The sequence below is a fragment of the Anopheles cruzii genome, chromosome 3, assembly GCF_943734635.1.
Source record: "Anopheles cruzii chromosome 3, idAnoCruzAS_RS32_06, whole genome shotgun sequence".
Classification (NCBI taxonomy): Eukaryota; Metazoa; Arthropoda; class Insecta; order Diptera; family Culicidae; genus Anopheles; species Anopheles cruzii.
The window spans coordinates 38655391-38679373 of NC_069145.1; the positions used below are offsets into that span (position 1 = coordinate 38655391).

Sequence of the window (23983 nt, forward strand, 5' to 3'; positions counted from 1 at the left end):
TCACTGATTTTGAGACAGCGCAGCCTCGAATCATTAATCAATGCAAACCAAATAATTTATGGTTTTGGGCGGTCTGGGCGGCCACCAGATGGAGCCACGTGATCAAGTTTCGGAGTCGCGGATCGGACCACGGGGCCGGGGTCAGGGTTTTTGGCAGATCGTTATCGGGATCGGGCCGGCCGAGAGTGGAGTCCTCAGGGCACCGCGCTCCAGCTAATGAAGATAAAGTCTTCATCAATTCATTTGCTGGCCAGTTGGGGTGGTCATCGACCAACAGGCGACCACAGATCTTCGCGGGCCGTTGTGCGGCCATCGTCCTTTTTCCCACCGAAACCCGACAGTCCCCGGGGACCGAGAACAAAGCACCGGGGACCGGATTTTTGGGGCCGCTCATTAAATTTTATGCTAATCTATGTGTGGTGGCGAGGCTGGTGGTGTGCCATACGGGTCGTGGTCATATACTTGGAGCGGCGCATCGATCGATGCTGCTGCTGCTGGTGGTGGTACACAAATGAACCATTTAAATCGAAGCGACAGGTTTTCGCCGCAGGTGGTGACGCCACCGAAAACCACAAGAAAAGGGGTACGACCAGCAAGCGAGAGAGAGAGAGTCCCATTGTGGGCAATTCCCTGGGCTCCCTGGGCTAGGGCGCCTCAGCAGCCCCCAGCAGCGGAGTCGGCGGTCGGCGTGCGAAGGAAAACAAAACGAAACATAAGCGTCCGTAACCGACCACAACCACATACACACACACGCAGTTGGTTTCTCGTTTTCGCGTGTGTTACGACGTCCGTATCTCGTCGTGTGTTGGGGCGACCGGCCGCGGGGCGATTTCATTCATAAAGTCCAGCGCGGTCCATGGCAGGAGCGGCAACAGGCGGAGAAGCAAAGGCAGCCCCACGCCCCTTCGGACGGTGAGCCTCGTTTCATTCATGGCGGACGGCGCGCGTACACGTTGGACTAATAATAAGCTTATAATTTATTCTAATCACCCGGCCACAGGCCAGCGGTGAGAAAGTGCGCGGGCACAGGGGGGCGCTATATTGGAAATTCAAAACGCTTCCCATCGACGACGGCGACACCAACACATTCGTGACGTGCCGAGCATGGTCGGTGGTGCGCGGATCATACATCTCCCTAGAAGACCCCAAGTCCGGCGATCGATTGTTTGTCGATCCTGATACCAACGCCCCTCTGGTCGATAGTGAAACCTTACTTCCTGAATACTGAGTGTGGTAGGTACTGCCACTTTGACAGCCTCTCTGATTCGCTTCTCGTAAGACGCAGACTTTTGGTGTTTCTCACTTTTCCTCGTTTATTTGTTTTATCACTAAACACGTCGTTGTTAAGGTTGATTAGCCATCGATGACCTTTGTTTTGATACAACGTTTTTAGTAAGGCAACATAACATTGTACAAAACCCTAGAGATGAGTGGGCTTTGGAGGATTTACATGCCGGACGAAGAACTTACTATTCTCGATCCGGATGCAGTCAAGTTTAGGAGCACAACTTATTATGTCCGAGGTCAGTGTTTATTCTAGGTTCCCAGTTGCTGGTTTCATTGACCCATAAACGTCGATGCTGAAGGTGTGTGAACATGTATCTCTTTTGATATGTTCACTTGTTGACATGAACTTTTCAGTTCTATGCTGCAGTTCTGTTCTAATTCAATTCAATCTTTCTATTCCTTTATTTTAATTTCTATTCTGCTCTAGTTAGCTTTACATTCCATTATGAATATTGTTGAATTTCGTTGGTTGGCTCGTTTTGTAAGGTTCATAACTAATGTTCAAGCAAGATGATTTGTTTGCCTGTTGACATGTACTTTTTTAGTTCTAGCATTTAGTCCAATACTTTTTCTTCAATTTTGGCACTTCTATTCTATTATAATTCAGTTTGTTTCGTATACTTCACTTCCTATCTATTTCGTTTTTCCTTTGTATTCTAATCTAGTGAGCTTTAAATTCCATTTTAAATATGGTTGAATTTCGTTGGTTTGTTTGTTTCAATGCCTAGCGTATTGCTTGAATTATTACATCAAACCTTTATAAGCTGTTCGTAAGGATCGACTAATAAAATTAGTTGTTTACTTTTTGATATGCATTTTTAGTCATATCGTTTTGTTAATTACTCATTCTTTCAATTACACATCTATTCTATTTGTATTCAGTTCGTTTTTGTACTTCACTTTTCTATTTCCTTTCTTCTTTTGTATTCTATTCTGGTCATCTTTATCTTTATCTTATTCCAAGGTTAAATATCGTTTTTAGTTTGTTCTAGCGCATAGCTTTTTGTTTGAATTATCATTGAGCACCTACACAAGCTATCAATGAAACATTAATCAAAACCAAAAATGAACATTTAAATTCAAAACACTTGGCAAAGCATAACACTTTGATGAACAACATAATTTTCGTCTCATACTCCTCGCTGCGTTTCCCACCAAACGCTCAATCATAATTCCGAATCAACCACAAAACTGTCGACCGATTATCCCGAATGCAACGCTGGAAACCAGGTTGCGTTCTAACTGGCGAGAATTTGAATATTTACGAGCCACCGGTCCCGGGGGTGGGGGGGAAACAAATTTTCATCATCAAAAAGAAAAGGCCATTTCCATTAAAAGAAGAAGAAAACAAACCAATAACGCCTCCCCAACACCACCCCGTCCGTCCGCCCGTTCGATGATGAGAATGGGATAATTATAATTCCTCTTTTGTTTCGGGGCCTCTCCGAACGGGCTGCTGCACGGGCTTCCCTCATAAACGCTAGTGGAAAAGCATGCTGCCGCCCAGACCTCCCGCCCGCCGGCTGCTTATTACTGGAGATGTATGTATGCCCGCACACACACACGGGCGCACGGCACAGATGATCGCGACGCTGGAAGCGAGCGAAAGGCGTTCGAAAAGCGGGAAACGATCAACCGAGCGAATGGAGACGGGGGGAGCGAGCGAGAGGCTGCCAACTGGAAGATGTATCATAAATTTTGTGACTCTATTTACATATCTCTCCCCAGCCATCGGCCCAACCAGCGAGCGAGGGGCGACGATCGGACGGGGAGGGCCTACGGGGTCCCTGAAGGGTTTACGACCGGACGACACAACCGCCGCACACCGGGCCGCACCCACCGCGATCGTCATCACCGACGGCGTTCGGTAGCTGAAACACAGCCACCAACAACAACAACAACAACAAAGCCGGCGGCTGCGACTCCGCAACAAAACGGAACCGCGCAGAGCCCGCCACGATCGAGCATAATGCGGAGGGCCCGGCCTCCTCCCGACAGGCCGTTCGTGCCCATAAAGAGCCCATTCATAGGTGAGTGTGCACGGCAGCGCCCGGAGCCAGCGAAAGGTGGTTTCATTGACAAAAAAAAACAAATAGGCTCTAGGCTCCCCCATTCAGTGCAGCGCGGTCGCCGCCATTTTCATTCATGAATTTGGCGGCCGCGCGATATGCGCACACGTGTGTTGTTGCGTGCGCGCGTCACCAGAAACATATTTACCATAAACCGGAAAGCGGTTGGAAAAGTTGCTGCAGAACAGTGCGCCGTGTGGACCGAGGGAATTAACGGGGCATTCCACTTCTCGTGGCTTCGGCCGCGGCGGCTATCACAGATTAATGAAGATATCGAGCGGCGGAAGCTGGGCTACTCCCGATGGCGGCGGCGTTTAACTCCGCGCGCACTAAACGGGTTCCTTCGGCCGGCAAACCCCCGGGACAAAAAGTCACACAAAGAGTCCCGCGGAGATTTTATGGGAAATTTATTGGTTTCTGTGTGCCGATGCCCGAGCGCTGGCTAGCTGGCTGTCGGGTGCTTTAATGTTGATTGCACAACCTGATTTCGGTTCGTTCGGGTTACGATTATTTTCGTAAACAGCATCGAGAATTAGCATTTTACGGAGTACGTCGTCGTCCCGGCGTCGCCGCACGAACGATTTTCTCCGTCGCAGGAGAAAAGGAAACGAGGAGTAGCAATCGGTTGGCGGGCGGCCCAAAATCCCAGTCATGAATAATTAATCGATCGCCGGGTACGCCTTGATCTGTCACCACGCACGGAAGGTTCTACGCACAACATGGTTTATTAGGCACCACTCGGGACGAGCGGCTCATTGCGAAGGGCTACGGGCACTGGACGGCGGCTGCGACGCCAATTTCATCCGGCCATAAAACGTCCGTCCGTCGCGACATCCTTTGCACCGGGGATCACTTACCCCGGGGGTGGTTTATGGCTTGTTCCCGGGCGCACCTGCCTCGAGGTACCTGACATGGTTCCGGGTCTGTCGACCCGTAACTGATTCTGGTCACTCCTCCCGGGCCAAACCCGAGCTTCGGGGGCCTGTCTAGAAGGGGCAATAAAAACGCACAGTCGCCACCGCTCGGGATCGGATGTGCCGATCGGATGTGGCGATCCTCGAGGAGTCCATCCATCCATCACGTACCGCGCATAACAATTCAGGCAACGCACCACACATAATGGCGACCCGGCGGCGTCTAGTTAGCACCTCGGACTTAGCGGCGGCGGCGTCTTTATCCGGCTTAGGCTTAGCGCGGCCGTTGTCAGCCGTGCGGGTGATCCGATATTCCTGTGGCCTCGGGGAATCGAATCGAGCTCTCCGTCAGCTCCCGTCATCACGCCCGGCGCTCATAAATCGATCAACAAATCATCGCGCGCATTACGTCCAGAGTGAGCTATTACAGAGCACGGTTTTGACGTTTTGACGCGGACTGTAAACACACGAAAGATGAACTTCTTCCCATACAATAATATGCTGCTCCCGTTCACTCCATCTCTCCAGTCGACGACGGACATTACCGATCCGGGGAGCCGGGAGTTAGGCGGGAGTAGTTTTGATAAATCGCTACCACCCGAAAGCGCGCGCGAGGAGCTACCGAAAACCCCACCCGTCCTCAACACGACACGCACGCTCATTAGCGACGTCTTGAGCGGTTTTTTCGGGATCGGTTTTGGTCCTCCTGCCGGGAGGGCGAGATAAGATCCGTGCGGGCGCGCGCCCAGCGATCGATCGGAGCTAATTAGCTCCGATACAAACGCACGGGGTGGCCACCACCGTCGTCGGCGCCGGCGAATCGTTATCCCGATCCGATCCGATCGAGCGACCGGGTCCGAACCGGACTCCGGAGAGTTCATCATCGGCGGGAGCCAGAGCACGCGCAAGCATTAACTGGCTCACTCTCCATGGGAGGATATTGATTGATTTAAATGAAAATGTTTTCGTCCGGGGACTGGACTGGTCCGGGGAGTCCGGAGAGAAGGCCCCGTGCGCACTTCACCAGGCAAACAATTAGTGGGGAACGAATCGGAACGAAGTCACCACGGCGTCGTCGATCGAGCGCAATAGATAAAGCCGCGGGCGAATGATGTAGCGAACCGATCCCAGCTACCCTGACTCCTGGAGGACGCAGACCTACGGCGACTCCTAAATTGATATTTCCTACCGCGCTGGCGCGCGCACACGAGACGTCTCTCCGTGGGTCTCGTTGATCGTTTTGAGGCTTATCGAAGCTGACTCTGCGACAGTCTGCGCGGAAGATGCGTGATCCGACGGCAGACACAGAGACCCCGGGGCCGAAGCAGAAGAAAAGGCATACTTCTTGTATTTACGACAACTTGGCAGTGCCAAATCATGTTGATGTTCTCTAATGATCGGCCCCGTTGACAGCGCAGGACGACCCGCGTATCGGTCCGCTTGGATCTTGTCCATCCCGTCAAGTGACTCGGAAGTGGCGATAAATTTTTTGCGAGACCCAGACCCTTAAGGAGTTCCGTTTCGGAGGCACCAACAATCCTAGGTACTAGGGTGTATACTAAGTTTTGTCGTTCGATAAGAAGGACACATTTTTGTGGTGTGAAGTACACTTTATTGTTCAGTACGGTCTTCCTGAACATCAATACAGTTGTTCCAAGGAGATTTCAATTTATGAATTCATCATTATCTCATCATTTGATGAAAAACGCTTTAAGCACACGATTTTTTTAGGTCTGAAAACAGATGGAAGGCGCTGGAGGCTCAATCTGGAGAATAGGGTGGATGCTCCAACAATTCGAATTTTAACTCATGGAATTTTACCTTTCTCAAAATGCTCTTGTGACACTGTGCATCGTCCTGATGAAAGAGGATGTTTCTATTCTTTAAACCGGGTCTTTATCCACGAATTTTTACTTTTACTAGGTCTATTATGTTATAACAATAATCAAAACTGATTGTTTTACCAATTTGCAATGCATTTGTCTGGTTTTGGGCGTCTTTGACAAGGATCGTCCTGAAGTCTGGTACGACCACGTTTAAATTCCAAAGCCCATTGCAGAATGTACTAATTGAAGGCGAAGAGTCCTGATACACTTTCACCATTCGTCCATAAATTTCCTTTGCTTTTAAACCTTCCAAAAATAAAAATTCAATCACTGCACGATACTTGATTTTTTCCACTGTAAAAAATACTGTGACACGTCGATACTAAATGTAAAAAAAAATTAAACGACCGATTGAAATGAAACTCACATACTTCACATACGTTCATATGAAGAGTGTACCAATATAACCAAAAAAATTAGGCTCGTAGCAGCGTCCTCTGGTATCGAAAGACTAAACTTAGTATACTTAGTACACTTTTGAGATGGGAATCAACCAACCAAACCTGAACCCAGGCGCATCCTCTAGCGAACGCCAAATGAAGTTGTTAAATCCATTCTAAATCTATTGCGATCGACACCTTAATCCCAAGTCCCCGAGTCCAATCCGAGGTACACAATCGAGTGTCAATTGTAATGGACAGCAAACACATTAAAACCGGTGCAGCAGTGCAGACGAATTGTATTTGTGTGTGTGCAAAAAGTGTAACCGAAGCCAACGCCAAGAACGAATTGCTTGACACAGCGCCACAGCGAAACGAAGCATAAAACGGAGCACGCGGCCACGCCGCTCCGAACCGCTTAATCTCGCGAAGATGCGGAATAAAAACCGGAGAACTACTGTCGCCGCCGCCACCATCACCACCACCACCATCGCGGCCACCACCAGATTAACTGCAATTAATTCAACTCCGTCGACTTCACAGCGCGACGCAATGGGCACTCCACTCCGGTCGTCTTGCGGCGGTCGTTGGAGCTAATGGGCTGACTGGCTGGCTGGGGAAGGGCAAAAAACGGGCAGCCAACGGCCACTGGCAAACACGTGAGACGCGTGGAAGCTGTGAGCCGAGGCGAGCCGAACCCCGAGAGGAAGTAGCCCGCGATAGCCAGCGTAAGATAACGCGCCCAGCGTAAGATTCGCCCCGCGAACTCCGCGAAAGGCGAAACGTCACGCACAACGACAGCCAGCCAGCCGGCGAAGGTTAAGGCCCGCGTGCCCGGGTGGTGGTGATAAACCTCGGGTAGCCGCGGCGATAACGCGTCGAGCGGTCGGCGGAAAGCCGACGAAGTTGTTGATGATGATGAGATCCGCCTGCGCTGCGCTGCGCCGTTCGGGCGGGAGTTGCAGCGCATCAAAGTATGAATGAATGTTGACGCGAATCCCGCACTGGTGGAGGGGGAGGGTGCGCAGCGGGGCCACAACTTCGCAAACGACGACAGGCAACATCGATGCTGCCGCGGCTGCTGCTGCTGCTGGCGGTGGCTGATCTTTCCATTCATAAAGATCAATCAAGCGTAGTGGTGCCCTTTAGCGTAGGAGAAGAAGTGAACGGGGCAGGGGGCAGCCTCCTGGGCATGAGTGAGTGGGGGGGGACGAGATAACGAGTCCGGATTGGATTAGGCCGGTCGCGCGGCGAGAGAGACGGGAAATGACGTTTCAACGTGACGGCACTGGACGGCTGGGGACGATGTTAATTCATATGCAGCAGCCGTGTAAGCGGAGGAATCGTATGGAAAGGCCCCAATAATGGTCGTTTGCACGATCGCAGCGATCGCCGGTGAGCGCAAACTACAATAAAGGGAGAAGGTCGTTAAATACGAGGGTAAAACATCGAGTGTCGTTACGGGTAATGGTTAAAAGCTTGAGTTGGAAAACATTAATTCATCGAAAATGCCGCATTAAGCACGCATAATAATAATAAGTGAAAACAAAATGTTGTCATAAACTAATTTTATTTTTCAATTTTCAGTATTGGTTTCAACAGCGCCATCTATATGTGAAACGCTAGAACGACACCACGAAAGGTTCCAGACTTCGCTGTAACGAATAGGCCATCTCCATTGGCAGCCGATAGGTGTCGCTAGTGTGCTGCTCGAAACAAGCCGTTCGACTGTTCGAGTTGCTTTCCGTTGTGCGAATACGAAGATAATTGTTTCAAAAGGTTTCCATTATTAAAAGCAAGTCCACCACAGGGACACACTGTGTGTGTGTGAGCGTGCGTGTGGTGGAGTGTGGAAAGAAGACACAAAAAGGTTTAATAACGATCAGAGAAGCGAGCTGGCTAGAGCGAACGGTGGGCAACGATCGCCCCTCTAGGATAGAGAGAAAAAACTTGTCTTGCTCCGGTCGCCGGTCGGGTCTATAATTAGGCCCGCGATCATAGCAATTGGCCCGATGATCGAACCTCTGACCGGTCGGAATCGGAACAAAACTTGTACTCTAAGGCACCGTCCACGCAGCAATCCCACCAACCGGCCGGTCCGGTGTGAGTTCTGGGCAGCCCGGATTTCGAGCACTCCGAAAAGGATGTCTTTTCGATTCCGTGTGGTGGACACACACACCCGAAGTGACGGTTATCAACAAAGCGGAAGCACCGGGCCGGGTTGTGTAATAGATTTCGAGAAGCCCCACAATTTACGCCAGTCACCTCCTGCGTAAGGCCAATCTTTACAGCTCCTCGCAATCTCGGAACCCCATCTACCAGCGAAACGGAGCGCTTCCTAACGTAACGTCCCCAATTCGCAGCCCACAACTGCTTAATTCAACGTCCCGTTCTTTCCCATGACGCGACAAGGTGCTGGCTACCGAATCACACAATTTCCGCCTTTTAATCCCACACTCCAGACCTTTGTAAACCCTTTCAGTACTCACGCTACCGTAAGCGCACACGTTTGGGGCTCGATATGGGCGTTTATTGTTCGGCGTAATCGGCATCGGGCACCGGGTTTACAGCTTTATGGCACTGACCAACGGAAGGTCTCGCCCGTCGTCTCTACCAATCTAATCGAGCACCGGATCTAATCAATAGTCCGCCGAGGACCAACAACTACGCCTGCAGCCCAAAAACGTCCAGTCCCAGCCGGGCAGCAGCAAAAGTTTACAAGTTTGCGGGTGGATCTGGCCATCGGATCAGTCGCGAGTTACCGCTCCTAAAGTGACGATACACAGTGGCATGTTTGGCAAGCTTTTCCTATTGGGCGCTACGGCCCTGCTGCTGGTGCAGCTGGCCAGCGCCCAGCACTCCTCCGAGGTGCTGGTTGAGTTCGGGACGAACTTTAGCACCCTGGCGCGCGACACCCAGAACGAGATTTCCGAGCTGTACGAGTTCAACGGTGACATGGTTCGTGAGTTCAACCGCGAACTACTGCTCGAGCTCGGGCGGATGGTGCCACAGATGCGGTCCGCCGATGCCACCTTCCTGCAGCAGATCCAGGCAGCCGACGGAATTAGCGAGGACTGCCGGCAGTACGTCTACGATCTGCGCGAGCTGTACCTGCTGTTCCAGAACTGGGACATCCAGGACTGTGCGTACTACGCGTACAATGACCTGCACTTCGACAGCATCAACCGGTTCCTGCCGTACGCGATCACGTTCCTGTCGGAGAACACGCGCTCGATCGGGCAGGTGGTCGAAACGCTTGGCCGCCGCAATCTGACCGATTTCGAAGGGATCGTCGAGGAGCTGGCCGGCGAGTGGGACTACTACCAGACGCTGGCCGTGTCGTTCAGTGATTTCCTCTTCGACGAGATCCTCGCCCATGCGCCGGTCGCGGACCGGGTGTACCTGGAGCTGCTCGAGTGTCGCGAGGCCTCCCTCTCGCTGCAGGAGTCCGACCACGAATACATACTAAGCTATCTGGATTCTAACTGTTTGTAGAATAAAAACTAAAAGATTCTGATCCACCGATCAGGCGGCCGATTTGTTCCCAGCTACCGCACACCCATTGCGCAATCATAATATATGTTGCCCCGGCAGGCCGGCGGATTCGAAAATTACCCACAATTTAGCCAAACCGACCAATTGGCGGCCACTAACCGCTCTTGGGGCGTGCTGGTCGGTGCTCTATCATATTTTGCATACTTTAAAGCCCCGAGTACACCCCTCGTCGGTTCAATTGAAGCCAATAATGTGCGCTTTACATGGCGAGAGGCGAGGGATACACAGACGAGCCGGGCTGGGGGAAGTGGTTTAATATTACGCGCCATTACGCGTGAGAGGAGTGGACACTTACCGAGTGATGCTTCGGGATCGGACAGATCCGAGAGGCTGGGTACCTTCTGCATGCCGCGTATCGGTCCGTCGTCCAGGGGCTCCTGTTTCAGCTGGATCGGCCCGGCGTCGGCGTCGCAACCCTGATGGGGGGGGGGGGAAGAGAATTTTGGACCGAGAATCAGTTTGTTGGAAAGGAATGTAATTTTTTTTTGGGGAACTGCGGTGTGGTTTCCTTCTTTGTGGCTGTGGATCGATTTTTTTACGACCAGCACCAGATCAGGCACAACCCGGCTCTCAGACTTTCCGGAGGTTTTTTCGGCAGCTTCCGGTGTGTGGTCGATCGACGCCAACCGCAAACCGAAGGCTTAAATTACCGGTCACAGCATTCCACACGGTGCGCCGAGGAGCACCCCAAGGATTGGGTACTCCTGGTTTGTATAGGATGATCCATCAAGTGTTGGATTTTAAACTACCCAGATTACTTGATTTTTAAAACGCCAAACTTCATTCTGGAAATTGTAAACATTTAGCAAAAACTTTGACATTTACGAAATGGGAGCTTACAGAAAATAGGGAAATATTAAAAACTTAGTTCCATATCTGTGAGTCCATAACTCAAAGTGTACGAAATTTGTCAAGTTCATTTAATCGTGCATCGTGCAAGAGAAGCCAATGCATCTACAACGAGTGACTATTGCGGTGCGTATATTTGTCTGACGGCTTCATCGGTCCTTTTTTCTTCGAAAATATAGAAGGAGCCGTCGACGGCATACGCTACCGACCGAAACGTTCGCTGATTGGTTCTTGGGCGAAATTGAAGCTGAAAACTTGGGCGACATTTGGTTTCATACAGCGACAGCCACAATCGATATTTTGCGCGTGGGATCCGAAAACATTAGATGGACCACCCTAGTTCCCAGTTGAGAGTTTACGATCCCCATGACGTCACATGTAATTACCCGTCGGTCTTCGTTTCACGACCATTCAAGACACTAAATAGAGACATATTAATTTCCATCCAATGGGCGAACCGCGGGCGCCGCCTCGTGTGATCGGATCCGATCCCGGACCGGAAGCGCGATCCCGGACCGCTCGGAAGTGTGCCCGCTCGGAACGAACCGTGAAATTTAGTGGCCACGAAACGAGACGGTGAGCGACGTTAAACCACCATAAATATGTTAACACAATAATGATTAAACGTTGGTTCGCGCGGGATCACCCTCACGCCGCCGCCGCCGAGCCGTCCCGCAAGATTAGACACCCCTCGATCTGGCGCGACCCAACAGAAACGAGGGGTGAACTTTATCTTTATGGGCTGTCATTTGTAGTTGTAGTTGTTGGTGGGGCGAGATTATCGGAGCACGCATAACGCGGCATAAATACTCCCGCGGTTGCCCGGTCGTCTGTCACCAGCCCCAGCCGTAACACGACCGTCAAGTCGCGGGCGCGAGAATGAAGACGTCAGCGGGAAAGCACGACGGCCGCGACGGTGCGCGACCTTCTTCCATTTCCTGCGCTACCGGGTACCGCTGAAAGATTCGTTCGTTCACGCGATCCTCACGAGGGGTGCGTGACCTTCGGGGGGGACCCGGGGACCGACGAGCGCCCTCAGCCACCGACCGGCCACCACGCAAAAGGAGGGGATATTAATTTGATTGCATATTATGCAGTCCAATCAATGTACGAGGCGATGGCTGCTGTTGCTCGAGCGTATCGCGTTAACCTGATTAAGATACGCGGGCGCGCGCTTCTCCACATGAATATGAAGATCAGTGAAACGGGATTGACCGAAGACCGGAGCTTAGAATTCATTCAGAGCCGCGTTTGGTGTCACCATTAATGCCGATGCTTTGTTGAACTTTCAGATTGTTTAACGATTGGTTGGTTGCTCTTAAATGTCACAACATCCAATCGGTTAGCGGGGCCCACTCTGAAATTCCAATTTATGGAAATGTGTACGGTAGTTCTGAGCCTCACACACGGCAGGCTTACGTCAAAATACTGGGTTGTGAAATGTAATTTAAATCTGTCTCTTCATACTTTGTTGACAAGCTATTTAGTATCGACGTGGCACAGTATTTGGCAGGATTTTTGGCAATGGAAAAATCAAGTATCATGAAGTGATTATTGGAAGGTTTAGAGCAAAGGAAATTTATGTTGCATGTATATAAGGGTTCTTCGCCTGTAATTAATACAGTAAAGAGACGGTTTGCTAAATTCAAAAGTGGTCATACAAGCCTTGAAGATGATTCACGCCAAGGGCGTCCAAAAACAGCAACAAGAACTGAATTCGTAGGAAAAATACAGGATATCGTTTTGGAAAATCATCGAGTGACTAAAAGAGATTTTGTAGAAGCCCTAGGCTGGCTAAAGTATTGGGCTGTCAGAAAGCTGTGTGCACAATGGACTTGCCATTCTCATGATCCTGAATCAAAACAAGAGGTCAAAGAGTTCCATGGCTCCGAAACGAGTTCGTGAAGAAATCGAAAGAAACGACGAAATCGGCCAAGAAGGTGTCAGCATCAATTTCTTGGGTTGCGAAAAGAATTTTGTTGATGGATTACTTGTAAACTGGTAAAACAATAAATTTTGATTATTGTTGTAACATTTTGAGAGAGAGAACTGAAAGAGAAAATATGTGGAAAAAGACCTGGTTTGAAGAAGAAAAACAGCCTCTTTCATCAGGGCAAAGAACCGTGTCACAAGAGCATTTTGAAAATGGCAAAAATCCATGAATAAAGTTCTAATTGCTGGACCATCACCGCAGTCACCAGAGTTGGCCCCTAGTGACTTCCATCTGTTTCCAGACCTAACAAAATCACGAGTGAAAAGCGATTTTCATCAAATGATGAGCTCATAATAACTGTGAAAGCGTATTTTGCAGTCTTTCCAAATTCTCTCTTCAAAAATGGAATACAAAAATTAGAATCTCGTTGTAACAAGTGTATTGATGTTCAGGGAGACTACACTGAATAATACATTGTATTTCAAACCGTAAAACTGTGTTTTCTTCTTGAAGCGCCAAACTTATTGAACAACCTGCTAGACAGCCTAAGTTTGGTATGGTTGTTACAGAAAAAGGAATTTAAAAATTGAAGGCATGGAATTGAACTTAAACTACCAGACATACTGAGAGCAGAGCTCCGAGTTTTCCCCAAAGCAACTAACTTCAAGTAGTGGCAAAACCAGGATTGGAATTAACGAGGCAAACGGATCACCCTGTGCCGGGCTGATTGGGAGCAGCGCGTCGCATCGAAAATCGATGAATGAAGATACGGAACCGGCGCGTGCAACAATGGTGCAAAGCATACATTCCAGCAGCATGCTCCCTTAAAAAACCCACAGACAGAGAGAGAGTGGAAGAAGTCCAGAACAGGGCCACAAGACGGACGCACCATTCGGGTGGTTCTGCGGCTTTCGCGGCATCGTAGTAACCTGTGCTCGCCGGCGGGCGCACACACACAGCAACCAGTTCCCCGAAAGCGCGCTGCCCTGCCCCCCCACAACATCGCGTACGCACACACAAAGTGCCTCCCAAACCCGCACCCTCCTCCTGTCGTGGCCGCCACCGAGTGCGTGTTTCATTCATAAAACCAGAAGCAATCGGCAATCCGGCGGTCACGCATTTAGATCGCCTTCGATCGCCTTCGATCACACCCTCCTCCGTGATTTCTAGCCTGCACGCACACAAACATACACACGCACAAACACACGTGCAATCAACATCCTACGCACTAACGAAGCGGTTCGCCTCCAGCAGCAGCAGCGAACCGACCACGCGAAGCATCGACAGCTGGATAATACCAACGACACCCACCAAGACGCCGCCGCCGTCGCAGCAACAGCTAAACACTGTCTTCGGGGCCACTACTACCGCTGCCACGTGCCCCGCGCCACTGCTTAGACGATCCAGTGCTTCGCGCTCCGGTAGCGGCGCGGCTTGTGAATGAAATCACACGCGCGAGCAACACGCGCCGGGCGCGCAAGTAAACTCCGCGCGCGCCGTCACGATCGTCAGCGTACGAATCGACAGGAGGACGCGAAAGATCGGCCACACGCGGGCCACACGATGCGTTTAGCGCGCAGAACACATTGGCGCACAACCTGCCCGGCGTTTGAGTTTGACAATTTACAACATCAGCCCGACACAATCCGATCATCCAGCAGGCTGCAATTCTCCCGGGGGAATGCCTTTCCAATGCCGCGGGAGATTCGCCACCGGCAAAAAGGGGTTAACATCCGGTGCGAGACCATAAATTTGCTGCAATATTTTGACAGCGCTCACCAGGCAGGTCCCGGATAGACAAATGCGTCCGATGTTTGATCGTGGCGTGATCGCTTTCTCGCGCGACAACCTCGCGCTCCATTGATCATCCGCCTAGCGGGGGTGAGGAGGGATGCTGGAGAGGGCCTCCCTGCCCGACCCGATGACGGGCGAAGCCGTCGACGACGGGTGTTCGGGTGTAAATAATTATCTCAAACGGCACAACAGATTAACGGTGGCATAAGAAAGCAATCCGATCCGATCTCGGCCCGGCGCGCAGTGCAGCGAGGATCAGTGCAACAAAAAAAAAAAGGCACACGCACGCAGGCACGCCCCGGGAATGCGGGGAATAAATATGCCACTCGGTGACTGTCATAATGAAATGTTAAATATGCGATTATAATTCGACGACGACGACGACGGATCACCGTCAGCCAGTCACAGACGAAACACACGATCTCGGGCGAGGGATGACGTGGCACGGGCTGCGAGTGGGAATAGCTCTCCGTTCCCTTGAGTGACATCATCGCCGGTGTTATCGACCGACCCGGGGTTCGGTCATCGATAAGGGCAGCATTGGCAGCAATCGCGATTGCGAGATTCGCGCGGCGCGGGCCACGTCCGTAATCTGGGCATCGGAATCGATGGTCACCGACGACCACGGCGACGCTGATAACGCGCGCCCGCTGGCGGTGCATTGAGTTGGGCAAACACACGAAGAGAGGGCCGACCCGATACGTGGTCTGATCAAAAAGTTCTGCGACATTTTAATTTTCGCGGGTTACGTATTCCCCGTATGTCATGTCATGTCAGTGACACATGTCAGTGATTTATGGTGAAAAGTTCGGCCATTTTGAATGATCAGTAAAGTTTTGACAGCTGCTTTGCTTGTATAAGATTTGGCTCAGCGGCGATTTTTATCTATTCCAAAAAAAAAATAGATGCCAAAGAATTTTTATCAAATTTTGTGTGAAAAACTAAATAAAGACCTCGAATGCAATCGAAATGTTGACTGTGGATTATGGTGAAGCTTTTAAGACCAAAAGCATCCAGTTCAAAATGTTCTCAGAGGCCCGAGAAGATGTGAACGTTAAAAAGAAAAGTCTGGTCGAATGTGAATAGTTTTGCTTACAGTTTTCTTCGATTGCAGGGTCGTGGTGCATCATGAGTTGTTGCCGAAGGATAGAACGGTCAATAGAGAATATTACCTGCAAGTTATGCGCAATTCGTCCAAAACACGCCCAAGCAAAACAACTGTCAAAAATTGACCGATTACTCGAAATGGCCGAACTTTTTACCATAAGTCATTGACATGTGTAGCAACCTAACGCCACAAAAAAATCGATCGGATATTCGTAGCCCGCGGAAATTCAAATATCGCGAAATGTTTTGATCAGACCACGTATGACCGGTGGTCGACACTGGCTATCGTGCGCCCCGCTCAATGATTGCCATTAAAAGGAAGGCCAACGCGTGAACATGCTACTGGCAGCCCGCTTATCGCCCACGCCCCAAAAATGGTCCAATTCCTTCGACACCCCAAAGACGAAAGACTCATCTAGCCGAGACAAGAACCCGAGAGACTCTGGGCGCTCCGGGGCTCCCGTGTGTCCTTTCCGCGCGCGCTGGGCACGTACACTCCCTACGAATGAATGAATGAGAATGATGAATATTTCATGGCGCGTTCCCCCCCTCAGGCGATGTGCGTTTTGTTTCCGGTCCCCGGTCCGGTGCACGGGTTTGGGAAATTAAAATACTCACTTTTCTTGCATCGCATCGCGTATCAATGCGTGGTGCGCGATGGTCGTTTTCCCCATTTCTAACCCAGCCCCGGGGTCGCCTCCCGCCCAGGGGACCCCCAGTCTTTCTCATTAATGCAACACACGTCCGGGAGCCGATGCCCTGTTAGGCAACGTCATCAGCAGAACATACACGTACGGTCCCGGCACTTACCTGCACGAAGGATGGAAGGAAGCTGACGGATTTCTTCATTTTCTTGGGCCTCACCAGCCCTACGCCACCACCGGTCCCACCACCGCCGCCAGAGAGCGCTAGGGAGTCGAGATTTGGGACTCCCGTCGGCACCAGCGCCATTCCGGATAGGGATTGGTGGTGGTGCTGCTGCGAATGCGACTGCGACTGCTGTTGCTGCTGGAAGTGTTGTTGTTGCTGGCCACCGGCGGCCAGGGACATTCCGGCCATGGTGCCCGCGAGCGCCGTGGCGTTTCCGCCGGCTCGTCCCGAGTTCATCAGTTGCATTTTGCTGGCCGCCAACATGGAAGCGACCACCGTCCGACCATAGGCGTCACTGAGACGGCTGCTGCGGGACTGCTGCTGCTGCGGATGGTGCTGCTGGGGATGGTGTTGCTGGTGCTGCTGGTGTTGGCCGCCACTGGCTGTCGGTGGGGTGGTGTTGGGGTGGTAAAAGTTGACGCCAGCCGCTGCCACTGGGGTCGGTGCCTCGTAGAATGGGGTCTCTTGCAGCGAATAGTCCGCCAGTACCTCGTACGCCAGGTCCGTTTCCATTGCTCGAATGGGCCTCCTGTCGGTGGGGGAAGAAGAAAAGGAACTCTGTCAGATCTCGGGGGCTTTAGATGAATGAAAACCAACACTCCCGGTACCGATCCCGCATTGGGACGACGGAAAGGAACCTTCCCTAACGGGACCATCAGAAGCCCAGACTTCTGGATCCATCTGTTCCGGTGTGTGTGTGTGTGTGTTTGTGTTGTCCAGAGGGATTACGACGATGAAGCTAATTAGTGACGACCGTCCGGTGGCCGTTCTCCGGCTACCTTGCTGCTGTGACGAAATTCGAGACCTTGCGAGGTGCGTGGAATGTTCTGAAAGAGCGGCAAGTAGCGGGAGAAAAACCCCTTAAAGCTATCCAGATACACACAGCGGCAGGAAGACCACAAAAAAGCCTCACCGTAAACCGCACAGAGAACTGATCCTCAGCGAGGTCAGTAGCAATGTACAGAGAAGGAGGTACCTAGAAGTAAGAAAACCTAGCCAATGCCACCAAGAAGCGAGCCCCACGACCGCGGGGAGAGCAGTTTATCTTAGCAGGGGCGGATTGGGCGGTTTTTTGGCCTCTCGCCCGGAGTCCGGGTCTTCCACACGGTAGCCACGGGTTCTTACGGCGACCACAAGGTTGAATCCACGGACTATAAAAACGGGTTTAATGAGCCGGCTGCTAGGTTGCGCCGTCCCCGATTTGGGTGTGAGTGTGTGACTTCTTGATGGCGTGGCGCGGCGGCGGCTTCGTTTCCATTTTCGGGGGCTACCGCTTCTTTTTCATGTCGTTTCCTCAGCCAACATTTGCTTTCCCCGCTGGTCTCCGGGAGAGCCCTCGGAGAACCCGACGAGCGCTTCGACTTTCACTAGACTGTGAGCCGCGAGGGCGCGGCCGCCTGAGCGAAAACGGGTCTCCGGTCTCCGACGAATAGAAACGACGGAATCTCCATTTTAAATTAGTTGTTGAAACAATTCTAATGCACTCTTAATTTAACTACCCACTTTGGTGGTATTTAGTGTTATCAATTTGTGAGATACTTGGCGCGCTTGTCTAGAACCCGACATTAGAGATCCTAGGTTGGATGGTCTGTGCAGAGAAAAGCACATCGAAGAAGAGAAAACGGCTCGGCGAAAGATCAGTACAGACACATACTGGGTTGTTCAATAAGTTTTGCGGTTCAATAACAGAGGGCTGCCAGCATACATTTATTTTGTTATATTGGTACACTCTTTATATGAACGTATGTGAAGTTTCATTTCAATCTGTCAATTTATTCTTTGTTTACAAGCCATTTAGTACCGAAGTGCCACAGTATTTTTTACAATGGATCAATCAAGTATAGTGCAATGGTTGAATTTTAAAGGAAATTTATGAACGACTGTTGAAAATTTATAAGGACTCTTCGTCTTCAGTTAATTAATTAAAATGTGCTCGTACAAGCCTTGAGGACGATCCACGTTGAGGGCGTCCAAAAACAGCAACAACACCTGAATTCGTAGAAAAAAATACAGGATATCGTATTGGAAAATCGTCGAGTGACTATAAGGGATTTAGTAGAAGCCCTAGACATCTCATTGGGCAGTGTAACCAATATTTTGACTAAAGTATTGGGTTTCAGAAAGCTGTGTGCATAATATGTGCCGAATTCGCTAACCATGGAACAAAAAGACTTTTCTCGGCAACATTTAGAGCCTTTTTGAAAGGATAAAATGGATTTTGTGCGTCGACTCATCACTATGGATGAGACTTGAGTCTATCACCATGATCCTGAATCAAAACAAGAGAACTTGGGATGGAATGCATAAATTGGAATCTCGTTGGAACAAGCGTATTGATCTTCAGGGTGACCATACTGAATAATAAAGTGTATTTCAAACCATTAAATGGTTGTTTTCCCATCGAACCGCAAAACTTATTGTACAGCCTGGTAACTCCGACGCGTGGTGAGCGCGATAAACGCACCAGAGCAGTGTCCTTCTTCAGCGTGACAGCACCATGATGTCACAACATAAGGTACCGGCGCGCCCCTTTTCCCGACTTCCCGTTATCCGAGGGCCCGTTTATCACCAACCTTTAATGACCACCAGCAAACCCCGGACTGAGGGCCCGGTGGTCCGTTAGGTGGCCGGCGTACCATAAAGTGCGCCAGCGCCAGCCGCATTCACAAGACACCGATTATGTTTGCCGAGCGGCATATTTCGTTTGCCTGTTCCTGCCGCAAAGGACGTCATCGTCAATCGACGACGACGACCGTCGGGGCCGTCTACCAGCCCGTCGTCCTGGCAAACATAGGACGCGCCACCCGTAAGGGATTAGAAGAAAGCGCTTCCGATACTTGCGCACCGTGGCGCCATCGTTACACATGGGTTTGTCTGCGCACCTTGGGCACCTCTCTCTCTGTTTCTGTCGATGGCTAAAAGGGATGACCTTTCAGAGGCAGCACAAGAGGGCAGCAATAGACAAGATTAAAAGGTTAGCAAACGGGCCCTGGTCTAGAGTACTTGTTCTTGGACTCCACAAAGAACTTGAAGATTCTCGAGCCGAACGCGATCAGCTGTGCCCGACGACGACGACGACGATGGGAACCCCTCTGGGCCAAATGGAGAACCACTGCGAGAGCAACAGCCGCCGCGAGTGGGCGCAATAAATCATCATAACCGACTCATATTTCTTCTACACCCCGCCACTTCTTCGCCCGAGACGCCGAACGGTCCTGTCCAAATGTTGTGAACGGGTTGAGTCTCCCCGGCGACAGCTCACAGGGCCGGCGGGCGCGCGCGCGCTCGCGCTGTAAACGATCTTGTTTTAACCAAATAATAAACATTTCGCCAAACACTTGCGGTGGATGAGGTGGTGGAGAGCGTTGATAGTGATCGCCCCGTCCGTGGCCGGTTCAACAGTTCGCGCAAAATATTATTTATAACCGTTCGCGTGAAATGTTGAAGTTGCAAAGCACAACTGACAGCCGCCCAACGCACACAGAGACACCCAGCAGGTGGAGAGGCGAACAAAGTGACGAAAAAGAAAGTACAACCCTATCTTCTGGGCCCCCTTCGGCTTCGTGCGGGCGATCCGTTGCTGACATTGTCCAAGACGCGCAGACACGACGGTGACGGTGGCCACTCTGGAATCGCGCGCCGCCTGGTGGTGAAGATTCGGAAGACTGGCCCCGCGTGAGACATCGATCTATGGCAGTACCGAGCCGTGCGTGCGTGCGTGTCAAGGAGTGTGCACCAGTTGGGCAGCCGTGGCAAATATAGAGCCATAAATTTCTCGACGGCACTTTCCAGATGTGCACTGCACACTGTCCCCTGTTCCTTGGTCTGACACTCGTTGTCGGTTGTCCTAGGGCTGAGCGCAGAAAGTGAAGGTTACACTGCTCCCTAATGGTGTCTAATTAGACGCTGCCGTCGATCGAGAACGTACGCCCAGAACACAGAGGGAAATTGGACAGATTAGGGCCTTACTTTAAACGTTACATTTGTGTAAACAAAGTAAATGACCAAATGACTGAAGTTTATGTAAAATTGTATATAAGTTTATTAAATTTGAGTTATTTTAAGAGTTTTAGTTCAAAATTTGATAAAAAGATTGCTAAACATTGCTGCAACATTGCAAGATTGCCGATTGCTCCGAAACATTGCTCCGATTGGACCCACCTGAATAAGGCTATTTAATGACCACAAATAAAATCCAAAGACCACATTTTGATATCACAGTCTGCTGTTCAATCACAACAAAGTCGACCCATTTGAACGAGTCTGGAGCTAATGGTGATGGGCGATAAGAAATGGAGTCGTTTGTGACCACGTCAAGCAGCAATTCTTGTCCGCAGGAAATAATTATGTTATGTGACAATTCAACCCAGAAAAAGTCCTGAGACTGAACTTGCAGATTACCCAGTTCTTGGTCAGTAAGGTCGAGATGAGGGACTTACTTGACCTTGATCGATTAACCACAGCAATGTCAAAAGTAAAGACTTCAAAGACTTGTAGATTGATATTTCGTTCTTAGTGACGCGAGCTGTCTCACTTGGCAGTAATCTCATATTATTATCATGTCACGTCACTGGCATAGTTGGAAGTTGGAGTGATCTCACAGGGTTTCGTTGCCCAAATAAGTCGGGCTACTTTGACCTGCTGGTTGTCAAAAACGAACTATCGTTCAGCCCGATGGACTACTGGACTTAGAAAATAGTTTGAAAAAGCATGGACGCTTTTTGAACAGATGTTTTTGCGTAAGTATCTCACGCATCGCCTCCGAGGCGTCTTATCGTCCCGTTGTCCTTACTGCTCCGAAGCAACCTCCCGAACCAACAGCTGGCTGACAGATACGGTCGGTCGCAGGCCATCATATGCATCCCCGGGAGCGGCCACTCCCAGGGATGCTGCAATCTGTTTTGGGTCCGTGGTGTGAACTGCACAAGACCTCGCGCGAAGCAGAAGACACACACGGAGGAGATACTCCTCTTTGCTGCAGCAACCGACGAATCTCGGCCCAAAGCGGCGGCGGCAGCAGCAGGTACCACGGATCGCGCCGTGCTCTGGCTATTGGATCCTTTCCCATTCCACCCGCATTCGGTTCCCAGGCCCGGTTGGACCGTGCACTAGGAATCCGGAGGATCAGGTTCTCGAAAGCCCTGTGCGAAAGTGCGTCGACGACTAGCGCACTCGTTTTATTGCTTTCTAGCGATCGGCGACGCCATCAGAGCATCGCCGCCGCCGCCGTCACCGGCGAGACACACTTGCGCTCATTAGACCCACATGCCCCGGCAATGTTTATTGTTGTGTGTGCCATGAACTTGTGTTACCAGCCCTCCTTCTCTAGCCATCATCGTCGTCGTCGACATGCCCACTTGATCCTTAGGCCCGAACTAATACTCGAAAAAAACGACCAAAAATCTTCCTTTTCGATGGGTTGATCAGCACACACACACACACAGAGGGTCAATGGGTCGACTTCTTGTGGACGTGTGCTGTCACTCACACTGTCATGGCGGCGACTCATAAGCCAACAAAAATTACCGAGGGATCTGTCGATTTCCTTTCCGTTCATTTCACTTGTTCTTGCTTTTTACTCAGTTCCATCACAGTGCGCCTTCTTGTGCGCTCGGTCTGTGCCTTATGTTGTTTATCATGTTACTTCCTTCTCGGTATCCTCTTCATCTCTCTTTCTTTCTCGTTCCTTAGATCGACGGAAACGATGTTCGGACAAAAGGAACCAAAGTGAAGCATTGGCCGCTAAAGGGCCCCTCGTTCCCTCTCCCTGTCTCTTCCTTTCTCTCCCCCCGCACTCTGTCTCTCTCTCTCTCTCTCTGTCGCTTGATTTTATGTACACCCATCGATCCATTCGTTTGGGTAAACGATCACCACACCGCGATCTGTGTGGTGTGCAGTGAATTTTTAATTTATTTTTGTTTTATTCAACACTCGGAGCGGAATAACAAGAAGAACGAAGGCGAAAGGGACGGGCGCAGCTAGTGGGGTGCGGTGCGGTACGAGGAGGTTACAAGGAACGGCCATGGGAGAACCAAAATCTGAAAAACAAACCCCCGAGAGAGAGGAGGATCGTTGTTGGATCGTGGTTGGATCGTTCCACCGCCGCTCGCAGCATCGGCCGCCCCGATACGAATCTGCATCCAACGGCCACCAGCATCACCGCCGCCACCGCATAACAGCATAACAGCTTGCGGGGTGCACCTAAGCCTCCCTCGCACGTTTTCGGGACGCCCCCGGTGCGGGGCTACGAAGCGCATCTAAGCCAAACAGAAGAAATCAAACAGATGTCGGTCTTCCAAAAGGGATATGGCTTTTTGGGAAGGATCCCATTCCCAACAAGCCGTCGTCTTCTGTGGTCGATGCCCGGTGTGATCGCCCATTTTGCTCAGGTCCCTGGGGGGGCTCTTGGTCGGATTAGGATCGGTCAGTTGAGAAAATCGGCCCTCGGGATCGGTCTAAATTACGCGCCCCAGATGTGCTCCGTTTGATGCAAAGAAGTTGCTTCTAATTGGGAGCAACACCTTATCGTGGGTGTGCTGACCACCTCTAATCGCCTCAAGACGCCCAGCTGCAAGCAATTTGCCGGTGAGGTCCACGGCCGACCAAAGAGAGCATCATATGGGGACCCGAATAGGACACAAACCGATCGAACACGGCGACGAAGCGATCGGTTCAACGTACTCCTTCGCTCCTTCTCTTCGATGATCAACACACACACACACAGGCAAGTCGCACGGTAATAAGATAGTCGGTGTCTGGTGGTTTTTTTGGGGGGAAAGGTTCTCCGAGCCCCCTTTTAAGGGTACGGTAACATAATCCTTTCCACCCGGGCAGTGCCTGTGGCTGCTGCCCTTGTGGCCGCATCGTCCCCATCGTCGAATCCTTTCTTGTTCGGAGTGCCGAAGGATTCCGGATTCCGTGGTGAAGTTGTACGGGTTGTCTCGTCGTCGGTGACCCTGTGAAAGGACCCAGCATCATAATGGAAAGCGCGTTCGGGTCCGTCTCGTCCACCTCGACCGTCAGCTTCATCGTCCGACGAAACTGTCTAGTGACGTTTCATATTTCACGGGAACAGGGAGCTTGGACGCCACACACTTTGCCCCTTCAATTATCGGTTTCCCCGATCTACGGAGGAAGGATATGTGGCGGGATGTCGATCGGATGTAGCAGCGATCGGCAGAGAGAGAGCGCGAGAGAGCGGGGCATTCAAGCTGATCAAGTTTTATGGACATAATGGTTTTTTTTGGTATCGATTCGATTCTTCACTGGTGGGGGTCCTGTAATGAGATATGGATGGAGACCAAAAATCGGATTCTCATGAATCTGTGGCACAGGAAGG

The 23983-nt window shown here is 50.9% G+C and overlaps 1 protein-coding gene across 1 annotated transcript in view; it reads right to left on the reverse strand.

Moving 5' to 3' along the window:
* LOC128271612 (ETS-like protein pointed) overlaps nucleotides 1–17157 on the reverse strand; it is a 112042-nt gene extending 94885 nt beyond the window's left edge. The window contains exons 1-2 of the mRNA XM_053009204.1: nucleotides 16585–17157; nucleotides 10387–10507 (exon numbers count right to left, since the gene is read on the reverse strand). Of these exons, the coding sequence (XP_052865164.1) occupies nucleotides 10387–10507; nucleotides 16585–17157 (694 nt within the window). The remainder of the gene's footprint in view (nucleotides 1–10386; nucleotides 10508–16584) is intronic.
* Nucleotides 17158–23983: the final 6826 nt, after the last annotated feature.